Genomic DNA, 15,497 nt, shown 5'->3' with positions numbered 1-15,497 from the left:
GCATAAAGCCAACTGCAGTGCCCTTTCTTCATCCGACCACCCCCTAAAATGAGCTAACAGTTCAAACTGAGCATGAAAAGCTTCCCAATCCGCCTTACCGGAATACTTCGGGGTCTTAACAGATACGGACGCAGCCGGGAACTGGGCGCCGCCATGTTTGTTTACATCCTGAGCCCCAGATTCCTCGTCCCGCCGCGTCGACGTCACCACTTCGGCCCGCCCACCAGAATCCGCGCGAAACACAGTCGACGAGGCGCTCATCCTCGCTTCAGCCGCCATCACTCTAGCGTCCTCCCTCAAGCGGCCTCTGCGCTCCGACGCCCTGGCGATCTCCTCAGCCAGAACCTCCGACGTCCATTCACACGTATCTCCTTGGCCATAATCGTCCCCTACCTCCACCTTCACTTTCGGATTCCCTCGAAGCATTTTCAACCCCCGTTCTCACCTACGGTAGCTAGCCACAGAAGTCAGCTAGCTAGCTGGCAAACTTTTATCAACGTTTTTACTTCTGACACCAATGTAATGACCTGACTAGATCATAAAAGAACAACTGTCCAGACAGAGGATTGAGTTTACGAATGGACGGTTTATTAAACCAACTTTACACAGGCTACTGTTTGGCCGTAGCCCACGCCAAATAAATGAAAGATAACCCACATGCCAATTGTGACCTTCTCTTGTGAAGCCCAGACGTAAGAGAGAGAACAAAGGCAAAACCTGGTCTTAACTTCCAATGCTCCATCCCCCTGCCCAACCCCCCTCCACGCCACTCCGCCAACCACCAGGATGCCCGGCATCAGAACATTCCAGGCATTCCCGTGATTGGCAGATAGCAGGTTGACTGACATGGCGGACCCCGCGAACACAACCACCTACTAGCCTAACACATAACACACAGCTGTCTGTGCGGGTCGCTACACTACTTTAGCAGCTCATTTGAGTTAACCTGAACACTGTTTCTGTAGCTAACTAGATAGCTCATAGGTAATCCCTATGAAGTTTCCGCTGGTACTTTAAACGCAGCCAGCCATGTGGGTGATTGGAGGACTTCCACCAGACTGACTCTGGTCTTCCAAAATGGCGCCACAACAGCAAAACCCTATATTTCCCTTACCAACATGGCCGATATCATGCGTCATTAAACTCACGTGGACGTGCTCCCCGGGGAACACTTCCGGTGTAGTTTCCTGTGTTTGTAAACTGAGAAAATTGGAACTCCGACAAGAAATATTAATCTGCAAAACTCAAAAAAAAACTAAGGTAAACCCATTCTAAAATGTAATTCCCAACAAAGCCACCCTAGTTGCAATGCATAAGTTATTTCCCAGAATTGTAAGGCAATGACAGTTTGTAGTCGGCGCTCAACCCGCACGCCCTACCTGGCTGTTGTTGTGTTGTCTGAGGGGGGTACCCAACCAGTGAGTCATCTTGCGCTAGCTTTACCTAAGCAGACCCTTGCTTTACCCCATAAATTACCTCATTGATTGCTAATTCTCCAAATATTTAACCAAACAATATTTTCACGCATTGTCTTAGCTAACGTTACCCCATAGCTATGTGTTGGTGTTTGGCCTCGGAAACTCAGTGATGTCTAGCTATCGTTAAATGGCTAACGTTAGCCAGCTAACTTAGCTTGCTAATTAGGTAGCTAGCTCCTTCTGTAACGTTGAGCTCGCTCAGTATTCAGACGTTATTGTAGTTAACTAGAGCAGTGCAGTCTAATTGCATTGAATAATTCTGCATTTGAAGAGCTCTATCAAGCTAGGTAGATAGCCCTTCATTTCCAGGCAGCTTTAGCCACTCACTTCTAGCCAACTTTAGCGGGCACTTTGCATGGAGACTAGAGTACATGTTTGTAGAGTGGAAGGAACACACGATGATCGATCAACTGTGTGTATAGTGTAACTATGCTTTCCTGTTTGTTTTTGTACTTGACTCTTAACATGTGATAGTATATCATTAGCCTATACTTGGGTCAATATTGAATGGTATCTTGAGTAACTTGCACATGCATGAATCATAACCCCTTTTCCAGATCATATTTATGAACAGAATGTGTTTGTCCTCCTCCAGCTTTATTTCTGTTATCATTGCAACAATATTTGACAAGAATCTTTTGTTTTCCATGGGAAGAAGAGGCATACACCTAACCATTGGGGCTGCTGTCTACAAGCCTGATCAACTTTCTTTGTTGACCATGCCAAATATATAAAATCTAATTTTATTGGTCACACATGGTTAGCAGATGTTAATGCGAGTGTAGAGAAATGCACGTGCTTCTAGTTCTGACAGTGCAGCAATATCTAACAAGTAACCTAACAATTCCACAACTACCTAATACACACACATCTTAGTAAAGGGATGGAATAAGAATATGTACATATAAATATATGGATGAGAAATGACCGAGCACCCCTGATAATTAAACCAAATTACACTCTATTAGATATATTAGGCCTGAATTTGAATACCAGTAGTCATGGTCAAATCATTTGGCCTCACAATAACCCTCTATTTCCAGGCTTTGCCACCTGATGATTTGGGTGGGTGTAGTCTTCTCACACCCCTCATCCTGAGTGAACCCCCTTGATGCGCCCCTGTACCCCCAAACACACACGCATTCAATCCACGCACCGGCGATGACACACCATCCCAACAACTCAGTTCGAGACCACATGAAATGGGTCAGTTGAATCCTCCTTTCCATTTTTGTTTTTATTTATTTTGACTCTTGTTTTTTGTCTTTGTGCCACAATTCCATTACATGCATGGCTTGAAGCCTTTCTCTCATCCTCACTTTTTCCATTAGTCTTTCCATTGGAGGCCTGACAGACCAGGCCAAAAATAGTCTGAAAACAGTCAGTGGATGACCATCTGCAGTCCCTGTGTGTCAGCCTTTATGTGTGAGACTGGCCCTGACATTGACCCTGATGCTGACTCTGAGCTGCTGCTTGTCCTGTGTAGTTCCTGCAGTCTAAGTTGATGACAATCCTAGGCCACCATACTACTGTCCAACTGAACTGCTGTTTGTGTTGTTCCTCCAGGCTGGGTTGCTGGGCTGTGAGGCAGTGCTGTCCAGCATGGCCCTAATGCAGGCCAACAACATGTCTGGGGGACAAAAGAAGATGTCACAGCACGACCAGGGCCAGAGGGACATCAACAACCCTGAGAGCCACCAGCAGCAGTCTCACCAATCACACCATGGACACCACAACAATCACCAGTCCCACCACAGCCACATGGTCCTGCCCTTGGGGGTCAGCTGTCCACCCCTGGTGAGAAATAGAGACACGTGCAGCCCGACTATGAGCAGCTCGCCGAACAAACATTTTTCATGTGTTCAACCGCAAACTGTCATAAACAAATCTCACAAATACTGTATCAGACACTACAAGCTCCCAGATACTATCCAATCACATCCACATTTACATTATCCCACCCTTGGTTAGCCACAATTGGTTTAAAAATCCAAATATAACACAATATCTGGCGATTAATTTCCAGCAACTTTGCCTGTCTGTGTATGCGCGCGTTTGACTCACTTTGTATAGCCAGTTAGCAATGGTTATGATAACCGTCTTGTGGGTAGACAGAAACGTTTTCTCAATTAAATGTTAACTGCAAAGTAGGCCTACCTGACAATAATATACAGATTATTTGTATCAATTGGTGGGAATTTGTTTAGCAAACTCACATGTGCAGTACAGATACATTGCTACCAAAACGCATTCCTTTCTCACTAGGTACACACTTGAGGTAAAGGGGATTTACACCAAAAAATCAAAATGTTTTCGTTTTTTCCCAGACCGTTGTGATCTATGCATTGCCATGGACTCGGGACATTCAATTTAGTTGATTCTCTATAAATAATTGTCAGTTTGAAAAAAAAAAAAAAAAAAAAAACCTGAACGGGAAGAAAATGACACAGAAAATGGAATTCGGTGACTAGAAGGATGTGGCTATTTGAAAGCTATTTGACTCTTTACATTGCGGGGTTAATCTGGCAATTAATCTGAAATTATACACTGCTCAAAAAAATAAAGGGAACACTTAAACAACCCAATGTAACTCCAAGTCAATCACACTTCTGTGAAATCAAACTGTCCACTTAGGAAGCAACACTGATTGACAATACATGTCACATGCTGTTGTGCAAATGGAATAGACAACAGTTGGAAATTATAGGCAATTAGCAAGACACCCCCAATAAAGGAGTGGTTCTGCAGGTGGTGACCACAGACCACTTCTCAGTTCCTATGCTTCCTGGCTGATGTTTTGGTCACTTTTGAATGCTGGCGGTGCTTTCACTCTAGTGGTAGCATGAGACGGAGTCTACAACCCACACAAGTGGCTCAGGTAGTGCAGCTCATCCAGGATGGCACATCAATGCGAGCTGTGGCAAGAAGGTTTGCTGTGTCTGTCAGCGTAGTGTCCAGAGCATGGAGGCGCTACCAGGAGACAGGCCAGTACATCAGGAGACGTGGAGGAGGCCGTAGGAGGGCAACAACCCAGCAGCAGGACCGCTACCTCCGCCTTTGTGCAAGGAGGAGCAGGGGGAGCACTGCCAGAGCCCTGCAAAATGACCTCCAGCAGGCCACAAATGTGCATGTCTGCTCAAACGGTCGGAAACAGACTCCATGAGGGTGGTATGAGGGCCCGACGTCCACAGGTGGGGGTTTACAGCCCAACACGTGCAGGCATTTGCCAGAGAACACCAGGATTGGCAAATTCGCCACTGGCGCCCTGTGCTCTTCACAGATGAAAGCAGGTTCACACTGAGCACATGTGACAGACGTGACAGTCTGGAGATGCCGTGGAGAACGTTCTGCTGCCTGCAACGTCCTCCAGCATGACCGGTTTGGCGGTGGGTCAGTCATGGTGTGGGGTGGCATTTCTTTGGGGGGCCGCACAGCCCTCCATGGGCTCGCCAGAGGTAGCCTGACTGCCATTAGGTACCGAGATGAGATCCTCAGACCCTTTGTGAGACCATATGCTGGTGCGCTTGGCCCTGGGTTCCTCCTAATGCAAGACAATGCTAGACCTCATGTGGCTGGAGTGTGTCAGCAGTTCCTGCAAGAGGAAGGCATTGATGCTATGGACTGGCCCGCCCGTTCCCCAGACCTGAATCCAATTGAGCACATCTGGGACATCATGTCTCGCTCCATCCACCAACGCCATGTTGCACCACAGACTGTCCAGGAGTTGGCGGATGCTTTAGTCCAGGTCTGGGAGGAGATCCCTCAGGAGACCATCCACCACCTCATCAGGAGCATGCCCAGGCGTTGTAGGGAGGTCATACAGGCACGTGGAGGCCACACACCACTGAGCCTCATTTTGACTTGTTTTAAGGACATTACATCAAAGTTGGGTCAGCCTGTAGTGTGGTTTTCCAATTTAATTATGAGTGTGACTCCAAATGACTTTAATTATGAGTGTGACTCCAAATCCAGACCTCCATGGGTTGATGAATTTTATTTCCATTGATCATTTTTGTGTAATTTTGTTGTCAGCACATTCAACTATGTAAAGAAAAAAGTATTTAATAAGAATAGTTCATTCTTTCAGATCTAGGATGTGTTATTTTAGTGTTCCCTTTTTATTAATATAATTATAGTAAATCTATCAACAACAACAAAAGAATACATATCTAAGCAGTAGCTTATTTTGGTTCATATGTTAGAAACATATGAATTATCAACCATCTCTCCTCTCGATAGTTTATTAGAAAGGATGGACACTCATTTCACGCACCCAGGCTGCTGGATGAGAAAGATATGCAGCCCAGCCAGAATACACAACCGACAAAAAAGAAGCACAGAAAATCAGCAACACCCAACAAGCTGAGAGAGAAAGTGGAGGTAAGTTGTGTTTATGTGAGAGTGGGAAAATGGAATGTACAATGATGGATACAATTGCAGGACAGAAGTGTGTGTGTGTGCGTGCTGTAGCGTTACACTTATTGTGTGTGTATATAATATGAGAAGTTGTAATATTTTGAAAACTCATTGTGTTTCTCAGCAGGTGGAGATGGATATTAACGGTGATGATCATAATTCACAAGTACAGAAGAACTTTATCTGTGAGCACTGCTATGGAGCATTCCGAAGTAGCTACCACCTGAAGCGGCACATTCTCACTCATACAGGTTTGTATCGCATTACGTTTCCCCTTCCTTGCTCAGGAATACTCATAAAATGTTTTAAGTTATAACACTAGTCATAAAGAACATTCATTAGTAGAGAGACATGCACGACTCGCAATTAAAAGCAGATGTTTTATTTTTATTTATTTTTTAAAATGAAGGATCCCGCTATGGTGGTAATTCCTGTCATGTCTGACTACTACAGTACTGCTTGTCCATGTACTAGCTAACAGCAACAAGCCCAGACGAGCTAGCTAAACGCTGTCAGCAACCAGCAGTGATCAGCTTGGTGGTTGCATAGTAACGGCGTCACCAGCCCGACCAGTCGTGAAACTGAGCTGCGCTGGCCCGGGTTTCCCTCGACCCAGCTCGAATTTGAGAATAACATTTGAGCCAACTCGAATTTGGCCCTAATTTTAAGTGCTAGTGGAAACAGTAAAACTGTTTATCTTTAATTTTACAATCTGTGGATACTATGTGATTAAAGGTTCAGAACTTATGTGAATATCACAGCGCAGTTAAAAAAAATATATGGCACATGGAAATCATAAGAGGGTGCTTTACGGAGATGGGTGGGCTGAGAACCGCTAAGGGGTGGTTTTTAAAAGACCACCATCTATAATAGTTATGACTGAAAAAACGATATACACTCAGTGGCCAGTTTATTTGGTACACCCAACTAGTACCGGGTCGGACCACCCTTTGACTCCAGAAAAGCCTGAACTCTTCGGGGCATGGCAACATTGCTTAATTGGTATCAAGGGACCAAACGTGTGCCAGGTAAACATTCCCCACACAATTACACCACCAGCCTGTACCGTAGACACCAGGCTGGATTGTGCCATGGTCTCATGGAGCCATCAGCATGAAGCAACAGACACTGGGATTTGTCAGGCGAGGCAATGTTTTTCCACTCTTCAATTGTCCAGTGTTGGTGATTGCATGCCCACTAGAGCCGCTTTTTGTTTTTAGCTGATAGGAGTGTTGGTGTGGCTGCATTCGCTCATCCGTGACAAGGACCGATGGGTTCCGAGATGCTGTTCTGCACACCACTGTTGTACTGCTCTGTTATTTGTCTGTTTGTGGCCCTCCTGTTAGCTTGCACAATTCTTACCGTTCCCCTTCGACCTCTCATCAACAAGCTGTTTCCGCCCACAGGACTGCTGCTGACGATGTTTTGTCGCACCATTTTTGCCAAACCCTAGACACTGTCGTGTGTGAACCTCAGGAGGCTGGCCGTTTCAGAGATACTGGAACCGTCTCGTCTGGCACAGATGATCATATCACGCTCAAAGTCGCTTAGGTCACTCGTTTTGCCCATTCTTACGTTCAATCGAACAGTAGCTGAATGCCTCGATGTCTGTCTGATGGCTTTTAATAGAAAGCCACGGCCACGTGACTCACTTTCTGTAGGAGTGAACCATTTTCCTGAACAGGGTGTAACTAATAAACTAGCCACTGAGTGTATAATGTATACTGGATGTGTTTAAGTACTATCTATCCAGATGTAATAATGTATATCAAATAACTATATATATTTTGCTATGTAACTACTGTGTAAAAAATGTGCTGTGCATGTCAAATGTGTGTAGAATGTAACAAAAAATAAAAAGCTATAATAAAGAAATTGGGGGGGCGGTGTATGCCTCCCCCAAAAGGTACAAATCCATCAAATTCAATCTATAGCATTATGTTTTGAACAGTGTCTTTGTGTTTAGGGGAGAAGCCGTTTGCGTGTGACGTGTGTGACATGCGGTTTATTCAGCGATACCACCTGGACAGACACAAGAGAGTTCACAGTGGAGAGAAGCCCTACCAGTGTGATCGCTGCAATCAGGTAAGCGAGATCTCCACTGAACAAAAATATAAATGCAACATGCAGCAATTTCAAAGATTTTACTGATTTACAGTTCATATAAGAACATCGGTCAATTTTAAATCAATAAATTAGGCCCTAATCTATCGATTTCACATGACTGGGAATACAGAGATGCATTGGTTGGTCACAGATACCTTAAAAAAAAAGGTAGGGCCGTGGACCAGAACCAGTTAGTATCTGGTGTGACCGCCTCATGCAGCACGACACATCTCCTTCGCATAGTTGATCAGGCGGATGAATGGCAGGACTATGGGCCTCAGGATCTCGTCAAGGTATCTCAGTGCATTCAAATTGCCATGGATAAAATGCAATTGTGTTCGTTGTCTGTAGCTTATGCCTGCCCATACCATAACCCCATCGCCTGGGACTAATCCGTGAAGAGAACACTTCTCCAACGTGCAGGTGGCCATCGACGGTGAGCATTTGCCCACTGAAGTCGGTTACGACGCCGAGCTGCAGTCAGGTCTGCGGTTGTGAGGCCGTTTGGACATACTGCCAAATTCTCTAAAATGACATTGGAGGCAGTTTATGGTAGAGAAATTCACTTTTAACAGCTCTGGTGGACATTCCTGCAGCCAGCATGCCAATTGCACGCTCCCTCAACTTGAGACATCTGTGGCATTATGTTCTGTGACATAACTGCACATTTGAGTGGCCTTTTGTTCCCAGCACAAAGTGCACCTGTGTAATGATCATGCTGTTTCATCAGCTTCTTGATATGCCACACGTCAGGTGGATGGTTTATCTTGGCAAAGGAGAAATGCTCACTAACAGGGATGTAATCAAATTTGTGCACATCATTTGAGAGAAATACGATTTTTGTGCGTATCGAACAAATCTTATGGGAACTTTAATTTCAGCCCATGAAACAACGAACAAACACAACCTGTTGCGTTAATATTTCTGTTCAGTATACATTGTGCACACTGTACACACACACACACACACACACACACACACCTGGGGCACTGTCAGCAAGGCACAACGTTGTGGAACGTTCAGATAGAAATATGTTATGTATGAATATGGAATCATATCGGCTCTATTCATGACATTTCTATCTGCAACATTTGCCTACTGAACATGGTCCAGGGTTTGGGGTTAATACGTACATTACACTGACTCCCATCATTTGTGGTTACTTGTATGCTTTCCCTCTGCCCCGGTTCCAGAGTTTCTCGCGGACGGACCGTCTGCTACGTCATCGCCGTCTGTGTGGGGCGGGAAGGAGCATTCCCAAGGAGGAGAACCAGTCATTCTCCTGCGAGGGCAGAGGAGGAGCCTACTCCCAGGATGCACCTGGGCACACGGCTGCCTGGAGCCCCCTACAGCAGCAGAACAGCCGTCTGGCTGTCTGACCTTTAACCGCTGACCCTCTCACAGACAACAGTCCTCAGCTCAGTGGCACCACATACTAGAGCAGACCAGTACTGAATCCTCCCTCAGCCCAGATAAACCTGGCTAAGACACCAAACCTTAAGTTTTTCTCACCAGCTAGCTCATATCCTGTTGATGGGATAGTGGATTATTTTCTACTTTTTGTAATAACTTTTTTAATAAATGTTGTATTGTTACGTACATGGTACTTAACAGAAGGAGAAGACGAGACCTCGGGTGGGGTGGGAGGAGTTTGGGCAAGCTGTCATATTACTACGGCAATAATGAATTCATTAACTGACATGTTTTAGCCTCAATTGGACAAGTGTTTTTTTTTTACTGGAGACTTAAGCTCTTTCCAGACAGTAAGTGAACATTCGGAATGGAGTTCGGCAAAATCGAGCAGATTCCTATTATCTGAGCTAGGCAGCTTTCACGTGCACTGCTGACCGCTCCGCCTGGATAGAATTCGCCCCCCCCACCTAGCTCCATTGAATGGGAAACTCCACTGCCACTTCCTGCCTGGAAAGCCCTTTAATGTGAGGTTGGTCTGGTCGTACCAATATGAACAAATGTCTTTGCTTCAAAAAAAAAATTCTCTATTTGATTGTATGTGTACTCTTAACATTGGACAATACTGATCAGTAACCTAGGACACTCTTCCTGATCCACTAGCAGCCTCAGTGGCCAAGCACATACTATGGACATTATTAAGTATTTGAAGGACAATGTTGAACACACAAATCCTTGTGGCCTTGAACCACTCAGATTCATTCAAGTTGGTTCTGTTACTACTACTAGCTTAACAGTTCCTGGTTTGACTTGTTAGTGAATGGCCGTAGCCTAATAGACCTGTGTAACTAGCTGACACTACCTTGATAGTGAGATCATTGGGTAGTTGACACATTTCTTGTTCTAACTTTCTAATTTGCTACACTGGTCAGATGTTTAACTCTAGAACCTCTCATAGCTACCGTTTTGAGGACAGTGGCCATGGAAATGGAATTACTCATGTCCATTCTAGTATTCTATTTCTATCTAAGTGATCTTGTATTTTTGTTGTGAATAATCAGGTGTTTTATTTCAAAGGACATCTGTGCATGTAAGCTTATTCTATATTCATTCAGACTCTGAAGAGTATCACAATTTTTTTTATTTTTGTCCTTCATTATCAAATGTCCTGAGTATGTCGATCCATCTTGTCATATTTCTGGTGTTATTTTAAAGGGGTAATCTCATGAAGCAGGACAGTTGAACAGTTTGTGAACAAATGCTTCCTCTATAATATCATACCGTGTTGATGTTTCTACAGTGAGCTCAGTGTTGTGACAGTTTTTGTTGTTTTTCGCTCTGTACTCCAGCACGTTGGATTTGAATGATACATGAGGTTAAAGTGCAGACTGTCAGCTTTAGTTTGAGGGTATTTTCATCCAAATCGGATGAACCGTTAAATAATTACAGCACTTTCTGGTCATAGTCTCCCTGTTTAAGGGGCCAAAAGTATTGGGACAAATTCACTTATACAGGATGTGTATTAAAGTAGTCAAAAGTTAAGTATTTGGTCCAATATTCATAGCATGCAATGACTACATCAAGCTTGTGACTCTACACATTTCTTGGATGCATTTGCTGTTTGTTTTGGTTGTGTTTCAGATTATTCTGTGCCTAATAGAAATTAATGGTAAATAATGTCATTTTGGAGTCAGTTATTGTAAATAAGAAAATGTTTCGAAACACTTCTACATTGATGTGGATGCTACCATAATTACGGATAATCGTTAGCATTTCACAATTCATTCAGGATTATCCAGAATCATGGTAGCATCCTCATTAATGTATGTGTTTAGAAACATTCTATTCTTATTTACAACAAAAGTTCATCTAAAATGACACTACATTATTTACCATTAATTTCTATTGTGCACAAAATCTGAAACAAAGAAGTTAATGTAGTCGTTGCGTGCTAGGAATATGGGACCAAATACTAAACTTTTTACTACTTTTAACACAAGTGAATTTGTCCCAATACTTTTGGCCCCCTAAAATGGGGAGACTATTTACAAAAAGTGTTGTAATTTCAAAACGGTTCACCCGATATTGATGAAAATACCCTCAAATTAAAGCTGATAGTCTAGTCTGCACTTTAACCTTATAGTCATTGTATCATTTCAAATCCAAAGTGCTGGAGTAAAGAGCCAAAACAACAAATGTCACTCCCAATAATTTAAGCTCACTTTATTCACCTCTAGCATCTTAAGGGAAGATCACCATTACTGAAATCCAAATCGACCCCTACAACCTAGGCACTCCTGTAGATCTGAGAGAATTGGTAATACCATCTGTCTAGTCCTCTCAGATCTACAGGAATGGCTGAACAGTAGGTGCTAGGGGTCGGTTTAGAATTCAGTATATTTCCATGGTAACAGAAGTTCCACTGGGGTTCTTTTCACTCACATTTTTATTGGAGTGTCTCGGGTTCCATTATGGTAGCCTGGTCCCACATCAGTTTGTACTGGCTTGCCAACTCCTATGGTCATTGCCATACCCAACGACCATAGAAGTTGGCTATACAGCACAAAGCGATCTGGGACCAAGCTATCATTGACATTCTATCTGTAAACACTGGATTGAGGAAGCCCAAAATATAGGTAATACAACAGTTATCTGTATAGACCGAGAAGGTTTTCTATAGAGGACCAGTAGTTACTATTGCATCACTGTCAGATTGTAAGTCGTGTCAAAGGAGTTTGTGGCCCTTTACAAAGACTAAAGGCAGTTAGTTTTCTACTTCTGAATTTAAGTTAATATATTTTAAAATTCAATTAGGAGTAGAGGCAGAACTGCCACTAGTGCCTGTCTACTGTAGCAGTCATTAACTTTTTATTACTAGTAGTTTTGCATGCATCTGTGATCGCCAAAATGAAGGGATATTGTATAAATGTTTTTAGTAAAGACCGTAAAAATGGTTTATAAATAAATATTTTTTTTTAAAGTAAAATAACTTTCATTATCACAATCCTAGTAAAGTTGTGATAAAATAAAGTTTTGACTCAGTAAGATATTGTAGTGAATGGAAAAACTAGGGCCTCAAGCTTTAATAAATGTGTTTTTCTTTTTAAACATTTGGTACTGTCAATGCTTTCTCATATGATTTAGAGAATTGTAGTTTCACCCATCTTGCCATACTGGTTCATCTGAATTGGACTCCAAATCATATCTGGACAACGATATTGCATAGCTGTGACCGTGAGACGCCACTAGAGGAGGCTCTATCCACAGCCATTATGTCACTGATTGCAACCCAACAGCAGTCAGGCTTTGATCCCATGATCTAGTTGAGAAAGGGGGGATACCTAGTCAGTTGTACAACAATGCATTCAACTGAAATGTGTCTTCATTTAACCCAAGCCCTCTGAATGAGGGAGGTGCAGGGGGCTGCCATAATCGACATCCATGTCTTCGGCGCCCGGGGAACAGTGGGTTAACTGCCTTCCTCGTACAGAATGACAGATGTTTTTTACCTTGCCTGCTCGGGGATTCGATCCAGCAGCTTTTCGGTTACTGACCCAATGCTCTAACCACTAGGCTACATAGTGGGGAAGGCCCTTCTATACCTCTCCCCCTCTCTTGTTTGGGGCCATCCCTTCCTCTCCAAACCTCTCTCCCCTTTGTATTGGAGCTATCCTCCCTCTAATTGGCCAGGCGTTGTAATTAAACCTCCAAGGAGATGAGCTGGATTAGATCAGCCTACACTGGAGACTGCAGGCCAGGGAGCGTGTGCTCTGCCCCTGGGGAGACATCGGCTCCCTCTCCACCCCTGATTTACAGTCCCCACAGGCCAGAGCACTTAACACTGTACTGCCTTAAGTGAGGTGAGAGAGGGGGTGATACCACTCCATAATCTCAGAAAGTGTTGAAATCATCCAGGTTTGAAATCATTCTACAGACAGCACTATGGGGTCAGTGCACTACTTTTGACCAATGTTGGAAATAGGGTGCCGTTTGGGACGCAGAGACTGAGGCCTGCTTTGTTATCCATTATCACCCAGTCAGCAAGACGAGTGAGGCGTGGCTGGCCTGACAGAAGCCCCTCTTCTCCTGCTACTTTTGCTCTGTTAGGGCCCTACACACTAAGGATAGTCTGAAGACAAATGAACAATTATAACCAAATGTAAATCTGTCAATATCTCTGTTATTGTAAGAGGTTGATAGGTTACAAAAATATCTGTGGTTATTTTGTATTTTTCCAGGGTTCGGTCTCTTTACTTACCCCTGGTTTGGTTCCTGTCTATGGTCAAATACCTCACACACACACACAGCCAATATGATTGAAACCCTCTGTCCCAACAATATCTCCCTCTCCCCAAGGTGCACGGCCCAAGAGCCTTTCCTCCTCTCTTCTCATTTCATGTTTGATTAGTAAATGGTACAGCCGCTCTGTGTGAATGCTGCTGAAGAGTGTGTGCGCGCGCTCCCTCCCTCCCTGCTATTCATCATGACAGCCCAACTCTGTGTTAATTAGCTCTGGTATTTAAGCCAGCATACAGACAGAGCTAGGTGTTCCTTTTAAACGTGTGTGCACACTTCATTAAATATTCACGTCCTCGTTACTCCAAACCCCACCGCCCGTTGTACACCACCTCTACACACACACACAGGTACTACCACCTCTACACACACACACAGGTACTACCTAGTACATACCGGCGGTGTGGCCACCCAGTGACAAAATATTAATACAGAAATGGTCTTGTCCCTTGAAACCTAGAGTTCAGGTTTAGTCACTTAAAAGTGTGATAGATCAATTGGTTTATAAATGAGTACCAAGTCGTAAAGCATGGTTTATATCATGATGTGCTTCTAAGGTAAACCACAATCTTCCAAAGCTTCTCAAACGACAGCCTATTAGTAAACAGATACCAAACACTTCCATTACCAGGAGGCATGTTCCATAATTTCTGAAATCCCAACAGCTCTGCATAAAGAAATTGTGAAAACAATATTTTTTTCATGAACACCAAAATAATATTATATTCTGAAATACTGAATGCAATTATTCTGAAATTAATTATATATGAGGGTCTGAATCCTTATACACAGTATAACACAGAGGCATAATAGACCCATAAAAGAGCTGTTCAGAGGACCCGAGACATCAGTGAGCATGAAGTACTCTCTTGGGAAAAGGAAAGCAAGAATGGACCCTTAAAATGGCAGCCATCTTATATGACTTACTGCATAAGGGTGATAGACAAAATGGCTTCCAAATAGTTGTATTCATTTGGTTTAATGGGTAAATGCAGAGACGGGCAGTAATTCTGTAAAATATGTATTTCAATTCGTTTGGAATATTTTGTCATTTGTATTTCACTGCCGGCCTGAACTACAATCCAATGTTTTTTGTAACAAGATACATTTGTGTTCCATTTTTTTTTTTTTTTACAGCAGTTCACAATTTCGTTGCCCCCATTCACCCTGCATTGCTATCAGACTTCTGATGGTACTATGGTGTGATGAGAGCGTCATCAAAATTACCAAAATGTAATAAGACTTAGATCACAGGTGGCACCTTAATTGGGGAGGACAGGCTCGTGGTAATAGCTGGAGCGGAATTAGTGGAATGGTATCAAATACATCAGACACATGGGTTCCATGTGTTTGATGCCATTGCATTAGCTTCTTTCCAGACATTATTATGAGCCGTCCTCCCCTCAGCAGCCTCCACTGTTTTAGATGTATCTTTTGCCTACTAAAAAAAAGATAGAAAGCAGCACTATTTTGCACAGGCAATCACTTGATAAAAAAAACATACTAAAATGTCCCCTGGCTGTGATACTATAGAATGTATTTTATATGGGACGATAAGCAAAAGCTGTAAAAAAAGGTCCAATTTACAGTTCGTTTACCACCCGATTAGCTGCTTTTTGACATTTTTGTAACACTCAAGATTAATTAGCTGAAGCATATTATTCCCATTCCTCAACACTCCTGTCCCATCTGATCAAGTCTGGGAGAGAAGTTGTCACCATCAGAGCATATGATGAGTGACTAGGGACTTGAACGATGAAACAGTCACACGATTGGCCTACTTACATGTTT

The 15,497-nt window shown here is 43.3% G+C and overlaps 1 protein-coding gene across 5 annotated transcripts; it reads left to right on the top strand.

Annotated features, from left to right (window-relative positions):
- The first annotated feature begins 1,062 nt into the window (after nt 1–1,062).
- On the top strand, nt 1,063–12,518 carry znf740b (zinc finger protein 740b). 5 transcript variants are annotated; one of them, XM_055931126.1, is made up of 7 exons: nt 1,180–1,260; nt 2,522–2,684; nt 3,045–3,275; nt 5,718–5,858; nt 6,019–6,145; nt 7,861–7,979; nt 9,194–12,518. In XM_055931126.1, exons 2-7 carry the CDS (start codon nt 2,640–2,642, stop codon nt 9,377–9,379), a joined length of 849 nt encoding a protein of 282 aa, XP_055787101.1. In that variant the 5' UTR covers nt 1,180–1,260; nt 2,522–2,639; the 3' UTR covers nt 9,380–12,518. The 5 variants fall into 5 exon arrangements, with proteins under 5 accessions (XP_055787099.1, XP_055787101.1, XP_055787100.1 ...); XM_055931128.1 differs by lacking the exon at nt 1,180–1,260 and adding an exon at nt 1,377–1,418; XM_055931127.1 differs by lacking the exon at nt 1,180–1,260 and adding an exon at nt 1,427–1,890.
- The last annotated feature ends 2,979 nt before the right edge of the window (nt 12,519–15,497 follow it).

The sequence above is a fragment of the Salvelinus fontinalis genome, chromosome 8 (genome assembly GCF_029448725.1).
Source record: "Salvelinus fontinalis isolate EN_2023a chromosome 8, ASM2944872v1, whole genome shotgun sequence".
NCBI lineage: Eukaryota > Metazoa > Chordata > Actinopteri > Salmoniformes > Salmonidae > Salvelinus > Salvelinus fontinalis.
Note: the sequence above shows the minus strand (reverse complement) of the source record. Positions and strands in the feature narration are given on the sequence as shown.